The 14469-nt window shown below is 63.4% G+C and overlaps 2 protein-coding genes across 2 annotated transcripts in view; both read left to right on the forward strand.

Moving 5' to 3' along the window:
• The window catches only part of LOC119108306 (patj homolog), a gene marked incomplete at its 3' end in the record, with an annotated part of 43445 nt that extends 33936 nt beyond the window's left edge, over positions 1-9509 (forward strand). The window contains exons 24-30 of the mRNA XM_037231882.1: positions 865-957; positions 3034-3063; positions 3136-3235; positions 4843-5044; positions 5763-5888; positions 7342-7362; positions 9299-9509. Of these exons, the coding sequence (XP_037087777.1) occupies positions 865-957; positions 3034-3063; positions 3136-3235; positions 4843-5044; positions 5763-5888; positions 7342-7362; positions 9299-9509 (783 nt within the window). The remainder of the gene's footprint in view (positions 1-864; positions 958-3033; positions 3064-3135; positions 3236-4842; positions 5045-5762; positions 5889-7341; positions 7363-9298) is intronic.
• A 2162-nt stretch (positions 9510-11671) lies between these two features.
• The window catches only part of LOC119108307 (mitochondrial antiviral-signaling protein-like), a 12846-nt gene continuing 10048 nt past the window's right edge, over positions 11672-14469 (forward strand). Inside the window, exons 1-5 of the mRNA XM_037231883.1 lie at positions 11672-11684; positions 12404-12536; positions 13205-13331; positions 13857-13970; positions 14284-14367. Coding sequence (XP_037087778.1) covers positions 11672-11684; positions 12404-12536; positions 13205-13331; positions 13857-13970; positions 14284-14367 — 471 coding nt within the window. The remainder of the gene's footprint in view (positions 11685-12403; positions 12537-13204; positions 13332-13856; positions 13971-14283; positions 14368-14469) is intronic.

The following is a 14469-nucleotide window of genomic DNA, read 5'->3' on the forward strand; positions in this document are numbered from 1 at the left end:
CCGTTCGCACTGACCGGTGTCACGCTGTGCCGCTGTTCAATGTCGAATAGGTATTGTGGGGATCAGGTATACGTGTTTGCTTTTGCGTTTCTGGGCCTTCATTTTTTCATTTGCGAATCATTTTTGGCGTCAGTTCTTCTTTTCGACATCGTGGCACAAGCTTAAATTTGAAGCGCTGTGCCGGAAAGGGCGCCAGGTTTCCCAATGACACGGATGCGGCCGAGGAGGGAAGCGGACAGCGGTCTAGCTTCCTTTTCATTTGTGGAGGAACTCCAGCTCCCTTCCCCCCCCCCCCCCCCCGTCCCTACAAGTCAACTTTGAGAGAAAAGTCTGTCCAGCCCACCCGCTCTCCCCCATCCCAACTTGTCCAGAAAAGTATGTCAAGGTGGAAGGGAAACTCCTTTTTGTGGATTGTGGGCGTAGGTGAAGTAAGCGTCATTTCCCTACCCACCCCCTCTTCCGACTTACCAGCACCCAAACCACGTCCCTGGTGGCAGGTGCAGCGAGCGCTGATCTGATACCCTGCCGGAGAGTAGGCTTCCCTGTCTCTCGTGGACGCGCTGTCCGGCGCGGTTCGACCATCTGTCAGTCGTATTCGAGCAGACGGATCGGCGAGACCCTGGCGTGAATCGGCCGCTGGGGAGGCGCTCTCGCCTTCGTGCATGATCAGCCTCACTGACGTGACGTGCCGATGCGCCCACCCGCAAGGCTGGCTAGGATAACGCCCGTCGCACTGGGGCGCCAAACATGGGCCTCGGCCGCCTCCGGCACGTGCCGCGAGTAGGCCGTGGTGGGGCGGCGCGCGGCGGCTGGACGGAGCGTCGCCAGAGGGCTCCGCTGACGCGTGCTCTGGCCGGCCGCCAGTGTCTGGAGGGCGAGGAGGCGCTGCTGCCGCCGCTGCCGCCGGCCGACGCCCCGCTTGACCTCACCCTGGACGGCGTGGCCGATATCAGACAGGTCAGGTGGTGACCCCAGGCGACCGCCTGGTGACCGCGGGCGACCCCGATCGCGGGAACGGCGTCTGCGCTGTCGTATGCCGGGAGGGGTGATGGGTTTGCGGTGTCGTGCGTGTTTGAGGGGGGCGGGGGGAGATGAGCCTGCGGGCTCTGCGTTGCAGCATGTGCACAGCGGTGGTGCTCAGATTTTGAGCGGCGGGTGCCTTCGGTGTGAGCGTTCGAAATGCGCGATGAGCTCGCAGTTGGGGCTAATCTGGCGTGATTTCTGATGTAGCATGCTGCACGATGTCTTCGACTGCGATGTTTTGTGTGCATTTACGTATGCTGTGTGGGCGTAGGTGCGCATTCGCCATAACTTACTGCTGACGACTAACAAGCATCTAAACAGTACTTTACTTACGCGCATGAATTTTGCTTGCCTGACGTGCTTCTTAGTGCTTGCATTACGCGGCAGCCTGTGTCGGAACTCTGGACGGTTCTTACTACCAGTAACATATCTCATTGGCCTCTCTGGGAGCACCTCATCTTCCCCACGTCACCACGGCACGCGACCTCTGTCGGGCTTTCACGCTGGCTCGTCTGTTTCTAGCTGCTAGCCAGCCTGGAGCTGTCCGAGGACGCCTAGCTGCATGGTGCTAGTGGGCCGGCCGCTGGGGCTGGCTCGCTCGCACGCGCGCGCGCTCACCATGCTCTCAGCGGCCGCCGCGCCTGCCGTTCGGCCTCTGGCAGCCGGCTGCGGCTCTGTGGGGCGTCTCTTTCTGGGCGTGCGCGGCGGTGCGGGCTCAGCAGGGGTGGCGGCGAGGTTTGGTGGGCGGTGCGGGCGCACCGCGGCAAGACGAGCGCGCGCATGCTCTGGCACCCAGCGCATGTGGTGCGTGTTGTCCGCGGGTCGTGCGAATGCCAACGGCGTTGACGCGCTTGGAGCCTGCAGGGACCGGCGGTAGATACAAGATGCTATGCTTTTAGTTATGACTTGTCTAGTCCGGTTGCGGAGAGCTGGGCGGTGCTGGGGTTATTGTTTTTGAGTGATCGTCATGAAAACGGCAAATGACATGCGCATCCATCTAGACACTCGCATGGTTTCTGCCTGCTGCGTATACGCCGTATGTGTGGAGGGCCTTCTAAACTTGAATCGTGAATCGTCAGTCTCGGGCAGACTCCGCCGTCTGGATCACCTGATGGAGCGTTGGAGCGTTCAGATTCGTACACCTACTGATCGGTGCCCTTCCTTTATCGGTCGGTTTCGACCGGCCGTTGAGGCGCGTAGTGATATCCTTTCGCTGTCACTGGCGGGCTGGCTAAAGCGCCAGCACACTTGATAGATTGTGCCAGCCCTTTGTGCTGTAGTGCCGCGTTATTCCACGAGTTAAAAGCGCTGTTGCCAAGGAGACAAGTTTGGGCGCAGAACGACAATTCTTGCGCGTCGCAGTCGGCCTTACATATTGTGCACTGTGGAATGACATATAATACATCACGCCGAGAGAAATTGGTCCGTTTTTCGGCGATTGCATATGCAATGGTTTTTTGGCTCTCCAGCGTTAAACAGATATGACATGCGCATTTGGAGTGCCGTGAGATCTTTTGGCATGCTTGCGTGTTTTATCTCGTGAAATTTTAATGTACAACGAATGTAAACCCGTGACAAGTCTTCATCCGGGGTAAGTCATGCTCTTCTCAGATCGTCATGCCTTGTCCGCTGTTGTAGAGGCGCCCAGTGGCTTCCAGGTACCCACAGTTATGCCATCACAACATCGCCTGGATGTTCTTGGTTTCCTTGTGCACGCCGCTGTTGCAGTGGTATCATGCTTCCTCCGTCAATCTGCAAGACAGCACTTGCGTACTTGACACGGTCCGTCGGGCGTGTGGTGCATTCGATGTGGTAACTTGCAGATGTGGGGCTTTTCTCGCCATCACCCGTGCCTTTGCTCGCGTAGAACTCTGCGCTGTCGGATCTCCCACGGCGCCTCGTGTCGGCCAGCCTCTGTGGAGGCGCGTCGCCCGTCCGCTGCCCGCCGGCGCCTCCCGGCCGGCCGTCAGCGGGGCGTCGCCTGGCTGACGTGCGGCTGCACCCCGGCAGGAGTGTGTCCCGGTGCCGGCGGTGCGGCAAGAGCGGCTGCTGACGGCCGGCGCCGGCCCGCTGCCGGTGGAGCCGCCGCCGCGGGACGGCCGCGAGCCGCCGCCGCCCGGCCCGGCCGTGCTCCGCTACGGCGGCGAGATCCCGCCGCTGCCCGACGAGCTTCAGCGCACCGTGCGCATCCGCAAGGGCGGCGACGAGCTCGGTGAGCGTCCGGGCTGGTGGGGGGACCTCAGGCGCCACCGGAGCCGAGGTCACCGAGGCGGGACAGGCGGGAGGGCGGCGGCAGGCTCGGTGAGCCCTCGGCTGGTGGAGGGGCCTCGGCCGCCACCGGGGGGACGGGTGGGAGCACTGAAACGAGGGACGGGGACTGCGCGCAGCGCAACTGACGCAGTTGATTTCCTGGCTGAGTTAGATCCCATGCAAACTGCAGCGTGGTGAGACGTTTCCAGTCAGCAGATGTGATATTGATGTGGCGACACGGCATGGGGCGTTGGGTTGCCTGCGGGGATGGCAAGTTCGACTGGGGGCGGACTTGTGTAGCGTCAGGGACGCGGTCGTTCATTAGCTGGGAGGAGGAGCATGGCGTGTCGCTGGTGGAGTGGAAACGAGATTCACGACCAGGGTGATGTTCGAAGGATGAACGACAGCTGAAGCCGTGGCCGAGGCTGCTGTTGTCGAACAGCCGTTGCAGGGTGCCGAGCAGCCGTGGTAACTGCGTGACGGAAGAGTCCATTTATGCCCAAACAAGTCCGTGAGATGAGGTGATTGGATGGGATGAAGCGGCTGTTACCCCCCCCCCCCCCCCAACTCTGGCGTGTTTTGGTTATTTTCTCGGCTGTGCTGTAAGTAAACGAATGCCTCTGTAAACACTTGGCATATCGTGGCTTATTTGATCGGTGGAGGTATGGAATTGGACCTTTCAGGGTGAGGTGTTACCGAGGTATATCGTGGCTAATTTAATCCATGGAGGTATGAAATTGGGCCCTTCAGGGTGAGGCGTTACGATTGCCCGTGGCTTATTTGATTGGTGGAGGTATCGAATGGGGCCTTTCATAGTGAGGCGTTACGTGTGCCGTATGTCGCGTATGATCCACATAGAATCGTTTTAAAGACATGCCACTTCGTCCGGCAACAACAACGTCTTGAATTCCAACGTTTTCACGAAAATGTCCAATGACTCCGCGACGATAAAACCCATAATGGAAGGCGCCACAATGTTACCAACAATACGTCTGCTCGCCACCTGGCGCAGTGCAGACCCTGGCGCTCAGTCGTAACAAGGCCTGTGCCAGACACCGCTTCGATCCAGATAGCCTGTGAATGGCCGGCGCCTCCGTCCTCCCGCTGACGCCCGTTTGCCGGCGCCCCTGTCCTCCCGCTGACGCCCGTTTGTCGGCGCCTCTGTCCTCCCGCTGACGCCCGTTTGCCGGCGCCTCTGTCCTCCCGCTGACGCCCGTTTGCCGGCGCCCCTGTCCTCCCGCTGACGCCCGTTTGCCCGCGCCCCTGTCCTCCCGCTGACGCCCGTTTGTCGGCGCCTCCGTTCTCCCGCTGACGCCCGTTTGCCCGCGCCCCTGTCCTCCCGCTGACGCCCGTTTGTCGGCGCCCCTGTCCTCCCGCTGACGCCCGTTTGTCGGCGCCTCTTTCCTCCCGCTGACGCCCGTTTGCCGGCGCATCTGTCCTCCCACTGACGCCCGTTTGCCGGCGCCCCTGTCCTCCCACTGACGTCCGTTTGCCGGCGCCTCTGTCCTCCCGCTGACGCCCGTTTGCCGGTGCCTTGTCCTTTCGCTGACTCCCGCCCGCCGGTGCCAGGCCTGAACGTCGAGGTGGTGGACAAGGGCCTCAACGGCGTGCCGGTGAAGTCGGTGACGCGCGGCTCGGCCGTGCACAAGGACGGCTCCATCTCGGCCGGCGACTACATCGTGTCCGTCAACAACGAGACCATGCGCAACGTGACGCAGGCGCAGGCGAAGGCCGTGCTGCGGCGCTGTCAGCTGATCAGCACCGACATCACGTGAGCGCTGGCGCCGAAGCCCCGCCGGCCCGCCGATCCTGTTAGCTGCCGGCCTTCGCCGCCGTCGTCGGCTCAGCACTAATGGGATCGGCCGGTGCGGCGGCCGCCGACGGGGCCTGACGACGGCCGGGGCTGGTCGGGGCAGGCCGGCACGATAGGCGGGACGGGCTTCGGTTGTCTTGGAGGGAGGCGGGGGAGGTAGGAGGGGTGAGATCGGCACCGGCGCGGCAGGGGACGGTGAATGTCACGTGGTAGACGTGGAAGGTGCGGTTCGGTTTTGGGCGGTTATATTGGCGGCTCGGCTAAAGACTTCCATACTGTTGCCGTCCAGAGGCAGAGTAGCTCACGTCGGCATTTACAATTCAGCTGAGTTTGCATCTGAAGACGACAAGAGATGCGCCTGCCTGAAAACTCGCGGTTTTTGATGTGCGACTTTTGGATGGCATACTAGTTATTGCGTGTGCGTCCACTCTTCGATAGGCCCCTGTATTACTGTGATCAATATCATGAATTCTTGGCGGCTGACCTTGTTGAGCAGGTTCTGCTGACCGTTCGCTCCCTCCCCCATGCTCCCGCAGTCTTGACTGTAGGCCGAGCTCTAGACGTGCAGCCGACGCTGGTCGATGTGTGTAGCATCCACTCCCCAGCACGGGCGGATGCAGGGGCGGGCACTTCCCACATGTGGTGGCGGTCTGACCGCGCCGGGTGCGCCGCGCAGGATCGTGTACGTGCCCAGCGCCGACGCCGCCAACCACCGGGAGGCGGCGCTGATCCAGATCAAGCGGCACGCGGAGAAGATCCGGCAGATGAACCTGCAGAACCTGCCCCGCCAGATATCGCCCAGGTCAGTCTCGGCCCGCTCCGCTCGCGCTGCGTCTGCGGTGCCGGCGACAGCCGTGTGTGGGGGGTGACGGTAGCCGCCGGCGCCGGTTAGCCGCGCGGAGTTAGTGAAAGGTGGCTGGGTGTAGGTTCGGCCGCTTCGGAGGCGGTGGCTGCACGTGTGACCTCTTGACACTGCCGGCTGGATGCTGGCGTGTGGCGCGTAGCACCCACACAGAAGGGCGTTAAAGACATGCCACTTAATCTGGCAGCAACAACGTCTCGAATTTCAACGTTTTCACGAAAGTGCCCAATGACTCCGCGACGGTCCTGACCCGTGATGGAAGGCTGGATGCGCCTGGCCGGCCGCTTGGTGGGCGGTAAAGCGACCGCCGTCCGCTGGCCACTCGCTGTTTAAAAAGAAATCAAGTCGAACGCGGCAAAACCCACCAGCTGCTGATGTGGTGCTATCGGACCGCCGTCGTGCCTGGTTCCCCGGCGTGATAAGCTATTACACTGTTCGATGGAAGGCCATTTGGCTGAATGGCATCATCTACCATATGTCTGCGCTGTCTGAATCAGCTGTCGCCGCGGCACGAGCAACAAATGTCTTCGGAGAAGTGGCTCTGCCCGCGGCGGTTGGTGCGCTTTGAAATCATTGCGACCTTCTGCTCTGAATTCAATACCGCCTCTAGCTCCGGCATTGGGCAGGCATGCAGTATGCATGAAGCGCTCCTACGAAAGCGAGCGAGCGACGCAGGCCGTTGCCGGGGCGTCCGCCGCTAACCCGATTGGTGCGGCAGTGAGCGCTGCTGGGGTACGCCAGCGCGCCTCGGTCATTGCCATCACCTTTTTCTGGCGTGCTCACTGGGTCTGCTGTGAAGTGCCGGCCAGCAGAGACACACACCGACGCGTTTTGACCGGGATTAGGCGTTCAGGTTGTCGCATTTTAAAATGTGGACCTGCATTGTATCAATCGGATGTGCTTGTCCTGTGCGTAAAGCCGATCTAACAAGTGTATTCGATTTCGTTTTACGTACGCCACCTGTTAATATCCTCATCGCGGTGGTTTGGGTGGTGGAAAAAACACACTGAGTGAGTGCTTTGGCAACATGGGACGGCGCTGGTAGGCATTCGCTGCAGGGCGTTTCGGCATGCGGAACCCGCACCGTAAGGTCAGGGGCCCAGGTCACCCCTTCACCGCTTCGTGCACGCAACGGGTCTGAACCACACGCGTGAGCTATGCACCAACACACGGAGTCACCACCGGTCTGCCCTGCGTGTCGTTCACCATATCGCCTCACTGCTCCCCCCCCCCCCCCCCCCGGCGGGGCGGCCAGGAGGGATGGGGTCGCTCGTGCAGTGCCCCACCGTGCCTCGCGAGAGTGGCCCACCGCTAGCGCACCCTGTCCACGGCTTCCGTACGGACCAGCTTGGCGTCCCGCATGCCTGCGTCTAACACCCGTCTCTCGCCGTAGGATTTTCCCCAAATACTACCGGTGAGTGGCGCGCGCGCCCGCGCGGCCTCGGCCGACGCGGCCCGCCGTCTTCCGTGTAGCTCGCCGGTCCCGCGCGCCGTAGACTGTGCCGCCGAGCTCGGTTGCGCTGCGGCCGGACCGGTCCAGTGACTGTTTTTTGGGGCTCGACCGAGCGGAGTCGTGCGGCACAGTCTGTAGCGCCGCCTGCGCCCGGCCCGTCTGTGGAGCGCCGCCTCTGGCGCCCGTGGCGGTCTGTCTGTCTTGCCTGCGTCGAGCCGTGCCGTGCCAGCGGCGACACCCTCGGCCGGAACGTGATGTCTGTCAGTCGGCCTCCCGTGCCTGCTGTACCGGCTTGTAGTGCCTGTGTCGAGCGGCCGCGCCAGCCTTTGGCGCCCGCCCCCCCCCCCCTCCCTCCCCGGAACGCGAGGATGCGATCGGCCCGTCCCTGCCTCTCCCTCTCCCTCTCCCGCTCCCTCTCCTTCTCCCTCTCTCCCTCTCTCCTCTCGCTGCATGCGCGCCCCGGCGGTAGTGATTGCCTTCATCCAACCGGGCGCGGAAGCACGTGGGCATGAGGTGTCGTGTCGCTCGAGACGGTCCTCGCAATGTTTGCTGGCTGCACGACAGCGGTGATCCGAGGCCATGGCGTCTGGAGTGTTAGCTGTCCGCGCGGCTTGACCCCGGGACCGATAGCTCGTTAGCAGGGTCGGCACAACGGGCTGGAGATCAAAACGGGTTCTGTGTTTGGCTATGCGGCTAGTTTAAATCAGGCCCATCAGTCTGCAATTTTCCTTCAGAGATTCTGGCAATGCTAGCTGGATGTCATTCGAGGCCATGCTCGCTAGGAGCTTTCCAGCCATAATGAGGTTCATCGGTCGTTTGCATCGGTGTAATACGTCCGTCATTTATACGCGGGCAAGTTTTGCAGACGTCGCCTGCACAGGGCAATATTTTTATGGATGAGGTTGCATTCACTTTTGTTAGAGGATCCGGGCTTTGCCAATTGTCTTATTCTTTCAGCCTTGCACTTGAGGTGTGAAACATTACACCGACATTGCATTGCACTTGGACATGGCGCTTGCACTTGCACTTGCACTTGAAGAAGCAACTTTAAATCTTTCGACCTCCGTATTAGGCAGTATCTGAAACACTCGTTCCGCATTGCTTATGGGTCGAGCGCTTAATGCGACCTGGTAGCATTTGCTCATGCCCTTGCACGCTTTTTTCTCCATGCATTTTGTTTGCTGCTGCGTCAAAATGTCATCTCCAATCTGCTCCATTTGTGAATCGATTGATTACGTTCTTCAGTTGGGTGGTGGTGTCGGTTCCAGCAGAGCTGATCGCGGACGACACATGGGTCTCAGTATTCGGTGTCTGGTGGGCGGTCGGACCACGCGCCGTAACAACTGCGCCATTTGTGGCATCAGTATTCCACCATCAAGTTTTGTTCTACGTATGGATCATCAGCCACAAAGCGAATGCGTTTGGCTAAGGCGTTGGTGCACCTCCGGCTAGCATCTGTGCAGCGTAGCGTGCGGTTCTGTGCGGCGCCGGTGAGGGCGCATGCTGTTGCAATGTGTGATAGCTGTGTCTGTGTGCAACTCTGTAGGTGTGCATTAGATGTCGCGGGGCGACGAACGCCGTCAGAATCCGGACCAGCCGTCGGGCTTCGCGCTCGCAGAGGGGCGTCGAGCTCTGTTCAGCCGAGTGTGTGTCGCATGCGTGTTCCGTCCGTGAGTCTTCGTGTGGGTCTTGGTCGTCTTGGTTCCGCTTGGAATGTCGGCTGTTTTGCGGGATCTGGCTACGGGTGTTCGCCGTTTCGAGGGAAACGTCACTGGATTTCGAACCGAGTCCAGCCTGCGCTGCACTCAGTCCGGGAACGGCGCCCGGTCGCGGCAGGCTCCGCCGCCAGCCGCGCCGACCTCTGGGGCGGCCGCTGACCCCGGTCGGCCCGTTCCAGCTCTCCCTACTTCGGCCCGGACCCGTCGGCGGCGGACGCGACGGCCAGCGGCAGCGATCCGGCGGCGCTGACGCGCTCCAACACGGCGCCCAACCTGAGCGCGCCGCTGGCGCGCGTCGTCGACGTGGAGCTGGACGCGGTGTCGGCGTTCTCGCTGCCGCAGACGGCCGGTGACGAGCGGCCGCCGCCGCCGATTGGCCGGCGCGCCGAGTCGGCCGACCAATGGCGCGGCGGCTGGCGGCCGGCCTCGGCCGAGGAGGAGCGGCTGCCGCTGCCGCAGCGCCGACTCGGTGGTGGCCGGCACGCAGACGCCGGACGAGGAGGGCCCGCTGGCGCCAGCCGGCGACACGACCATCCTCACCGTCGAGGTGGACGGCAACACGTTCAGTAGGAGTTTGCCACCGCAAGTGCCCGCCCCCGCACCAGCTCAAGGTGAGTGCTGCCGGCGGGGAAGGGTGGGGGGACTGATGATGCTGGATAGGGAGTCTGGCGAGGAGTGATTCACACATCGCATGGAGTACGTTTGTCAGCTGATCGCGTGTGTGCTCTTGCCTGCTGTGCTGATGAGCATGTGTTTGCTTTTGTATAACTTTTTCGCTAGGTGGACGGATCGGTATGCAAGTTAAGAGTCGTGTAGCATTTCAAAGGCTTCTTTAGAATCGATACCAGTCCCGAGAACAAATCTCATTAATGGAGGAAGCCAAGTGGTGCCTTGAGTAGATCCGGACACCTTGGCGCGGCCTGACGTCGCTGCCTCTTTCAGAAACCACGTGCGAGTCGTCGAGTTTTATTAGCGACAGCGCGAACCGGTGTGAGTGATACAAACAGTGATTGCGCCGGCGCGGCCGGCTGGGGCCGCGCGGACAGCCAGCGGGCGAGCAGCGGGGCCTCCGCCGCGGACGGCGGCCGGCGCGCCGGCGCCGACAGTCGGGACTCGTCGGTGGCGAGCGTCGAGCGCCGCCCGCCGCCGGCCGACGGCACAGACCCTAGTTCGGCGGCGCGCCGCACGGTGGAGGGGGCCTGCCGGCGGCCGGCGGCCGCGGCGCGAGTGTCGCCTCGTCGGCGGACTCACCGCTCAGCGGGCGCGGCTCGGTCAGCGGCACGGCCGGCTCTCCCGTCAGCGGGCGAGCCTCAGCCAGCGAGACGGCCGGCTCGCCGATCAGTGGGCGCGTAGTCCGCGAGCGGGACGGCCGGCTCTCCCGTCAGCGGACGGGCCTCCGCCAGCGGGACTTCCGACCAGTGCTCACCTGCGGCGGCTCCCCCGCCAGCGGGCGAGCGTCGGCCAGCGGCACGGCCGGCTCCCCTGCCAGCGCCGGGCATCGCCAGCGGGACCACCGCCTCGCCGCACCAGCGAGCGCGCCTCCGCCAGAACGGCACGGCCGGCTCCCCGTCAGCGAGCGGTCGGCGGGCAAGCGAGGCGAGCCCCGGCACCGGCCAGCAGCAGCCTCGAGGGTCGGCCGACGCCGCGTCGCCCGAGCCCGCCCGTTGTCACCGGCGTCACCGTCAAGATGGTCTCGCAGGTGAGCGGCTCGTCGTGGAGCCCCGCTGCCCCCGCCCCGCCTCCGAACCTCCACCTCCCATCCCTTCCCCATCCCTCCGCTCTCCCCCCTCTTCTCCCCTTTCATCCCCCTACCATGGTGCCCTGCCCTATGCCTCCCTTCATCTCCTCCTTCCCTTCCCTCACCTCTCCTTCCTGCCACGTGTGACGGTCGCGAGCTGTGACGGCTGGACAAATCGCCTTCGGAGAAACTGTGCCGGCCTGCTAACTGGGTCTCCAATGGAACCCGTTGGTTGGCTGGCTGCTGGAGGCGTTCTGGGGTTTGCTCTCACAACCGAGCGATCAATCAACTGCGGCACTTGGTGACGGCAGCGGCTCCGTGCGGAACGGCCGGGATCCGGCTTGGTTATTAATGGACATATCGTGGCTTTTAAGGGCACCACCATGCGGGCCCGGATTAGGATTCCAGGTACTGCAGTGGTCACGTCTGGTAACCCCTGGCTATGCAGGAAGGCGTCCAGCGTGGAGAGCAGAAGCCAGCTGCTCGATTTTTGGCAGAAACTATTTGAGTTCATGTCGACGCTGCTTCAATTTAAAAAGAAAAAGTCATAGGCGTCGCACGGAGGGTAAATGTCAACGCCTGGTCTGTAGGTGTGGATTGCCCGGACTTAACGCATTTTTCTGTTGTCTCCCTGAATGTTGAAATACCGCCCTGATGTCACTACTGAGACCTAGCGCCTTTGATTTAGCGCATCGAAGATGCGGGGGGGGGGGGCGGCCAGCGGTGTGACAGGGCTCAGACGAGTGTGTGCAACCGCTGTGGCGCACCAAACCCCGTTCCATTTTTAAACGGGGCCTGTGCCTGTGAGCCTGTCATGGCTGCACCATGTGGGCTTAGTGTGGGGTGTGAACTGTTGTAGCACTGCCTTTTATCAACTTATATTACGTGTTCTCTTCCCCTTCCGTTGCCGTGCTACGAGTTTGTTTGCGTGCAAGGACTCGTAAACGTCCGATGCGCCCTTCCACCACCTCCACCTGCACGCAGCTGTCCTCCCCCACCCTCCACCTGCACGCAGCTGGCCTCCTCCACCCTCCATCTGCACGTAGCTGGCCTCCTCCACCCTCCATCTGTGCACGTATGGCCTCCTCCAACCCTCCACTGCACACGCAGGCTGGCCTTCACCGTCCACCTGTACGCAGGGCACTGCTCTCCCACCGTCCACCTGCACGCAGCTGGCCTCTCACCGTCCACCTGCACGCAGCTGGCCTCCTCCACCATCCACTGCACGCAGCTGGCCCCCCCACCCTCCACCTGCACGCAGCTGGCCTCCTCCACCCTCCACCTGCACGCAGCTGGCCTCCTCCACCGTCCACCTGCACTCAGCTGGCCATGATCGCCACGCATCCCACGTGCTCACTTCCCGAGAGTCGCCGCCGAGGCGCGTGTCCGCCGCCGTCTCCGCCGCCCACGCAGCGCCCTCCTGAGCGGGCGCCCGTTCGGCAGGGCACGCCGCCATCGCAGGCCGGCCCGGCGCCGGCCGGCCAGTCGCCGCTCGGCAAGCACTGGGGGCCGGAGCGGCGGTGGTGTGTGCCGTGCGCCCTCGCAGTCGTCGGAATCTCGATCGTCGGCGGCAAGGTGGACCTCTACAACGCCGCGCCCGGCGGCAAGACGGTCATATCGGGCATCTCATCAAGAACGTGCTGGCCGACAGTGGGGGCGGCCGCACTGCTCAGCTCAAGGTGAGCGGCCGAGGCGGCCGTCTCCGAGATGGCTGTCTTGGCTCAAGCTGAGTGGACGAGATGGCCGTCTCAGCTCAGGTGGGTGCGCCGAAATGGCCGCTTGAGCTTGGTAGAAAGCGCATTGGCTCGGTCCGCTGCGGATCATTGCAGTGCGACTCTTTCCTGGAGCTGTGGGCATTCTCGACAGACAGGTTCGAACTCTGGTTAGGTGGGGCAGGCACGAGATGTGCCGCCCAGCTCTTCGGAAGCATAGCGTTGTCACTTGAGTACGCGGTGATGTTCTTCGGTATTCCGATCGGCCCACCCGTGACATAATGTAGGAAGCACTGAATCATTGTGAGTTAGACTTTTTCAGTCGATCAACCACCGTGACCCACACGAGGCTTCACACGGTCGCCGTTTCATTGCTCCTTGACGAGAACCCACGCGACCGGTGGATGCGATCCAGCCGCGCGCTGCGTCGCGGGCCGCTGGTACGGCGAATGGTTCGGGGAGCCGTACGGTGTAAATTCCAGTCCCAGTGTCACGTGGCCACGAGCTGGGGAGATAGCTTTGGCTGTGTTCATGCGGCACGCTGGCCGTGCTGCGCCGAGCCCGACGCCGAGCCCCGACGCGGCACCCGAGCCTGCCGGCGCCGCCCGTGGCCGACCCGCGCCCTGCGTTCGCAGACGGGCGACCGCATCCTCTCGGTGGACGGCACGGACCTGCGCACGGCCAGCCACGACCAGGCCGGGGCCGCCATTCGCAGTTCGGGCGACGCGATCGAGTTTGTCGTTGCAGAGTCTGGTGCACCGGGTGAGTAGCTGAGGCCCGTCGCGCAAGATGGCCGTCGCTCGCTGTCGCCGTCTGCGCTCATCATGTGTCGCTGTCGCTGTGCGTGCGTGCGTGTGAGCGTGCAATACATTTTACTACGGATACGGGGTGTGGATCCGCCGACGGAGCGGAAGACCGCTGGCTGCGGACGCGCGTGAGCGAGGACGTCGCGCAGCCGACGGCGCTCTGAGGGGCTCGCTGAATGGATACCGTCTCCGACTAGTCTTGCGATCGTCTGCTGGCTCTGGAGGGCGGGTGGTGCCGATTGCCTTGCGTCTGTAGTCGTTGAATGGTCTGTACATAGTTGCGAGCACTTGGCGGGGCGCTGCCCGGGGCAGGTCGTACGTGCGCCGCCCGCGTTAGACTTGAGCCGGCCGCCGTCGTCGCGCGCTGCGTGTACCTGCCCGCCGCCTGTGTCTTGTGGCCGCCGCCCGCCGCCGCGCCGGATGGCATGAGGCGACGGGCCGAGCGTGCATGACCGACGCGGCTGTGCACGGCCTGCCGCAGTCGCGAGGCGGCGCCGCCGGTAGAGAGGGCGCTAGTGGCGACGTCCCGGCGCCGGCCGACGCGTCCGAGCCGGCCGAGCCGCCGGCCCGCTCGCCCTCGCCAGAGGTCATCCAGGTAGGAGCGCCGACGGCCGGCCGCTCGCCGCCGCATGCGCATGCGCCTGAGGGGACGCCGCGGGTTGGACGGGCAAGTCTTCTCGCCTGTCTGCCCGCTCGCCCGCCCGCCTGCCTGCCTGCTTCAAACTGATTGTCGTTGTTTGCTGCCGCCGTGAGAGCGGTGTTTGAAGGCACCTGCGTTGTGTTTTGAGCGTCGAGATGCGTGTGTGCCGTGTCGTGCGCGGTTCGTGTGCGTCGCTTTGCACGTAGCGCCGCCGTGTGCTCGCCGCGCCGCCACCGCCGCCTGCCACGCATGCTCTGTGTGACCCCAGCCGGGCTACAAGCCGCCGGCCAAGCGTCCCGAGCGGCTGGCGAGCGAGGCGTCCGTCGACGAGTCGCTCGAGGAGGACGAGGAGGCGCGCACCGCCGGACGCTTCATCACCGCCGCCGGAGTCGAGGTGAGTCGATGGGTTCGGTCGGGTCCGGCCTGCTGGCCGTTCGGTCGCGCGCCGCGTCTC

This window comes from Pollicipes pollicipes, unplaced genomic scaffold (genome assembly GCF_011947565.3).
Source record: "Pollicipes pollicipes isolate AB1234 unplaced genomic scaffold, Ppol_2.1 Scaffold_6686;HRSCAF=7923_pilon_pilon_pilon, whole genome shotgun sequence".
NCBI lineage: Eukaryota > Metazoa > Arthropoda > Thecostraca > Pollicipedomorpha > Pollicipedidae > Pollicipes > Pollicipes pollicipes.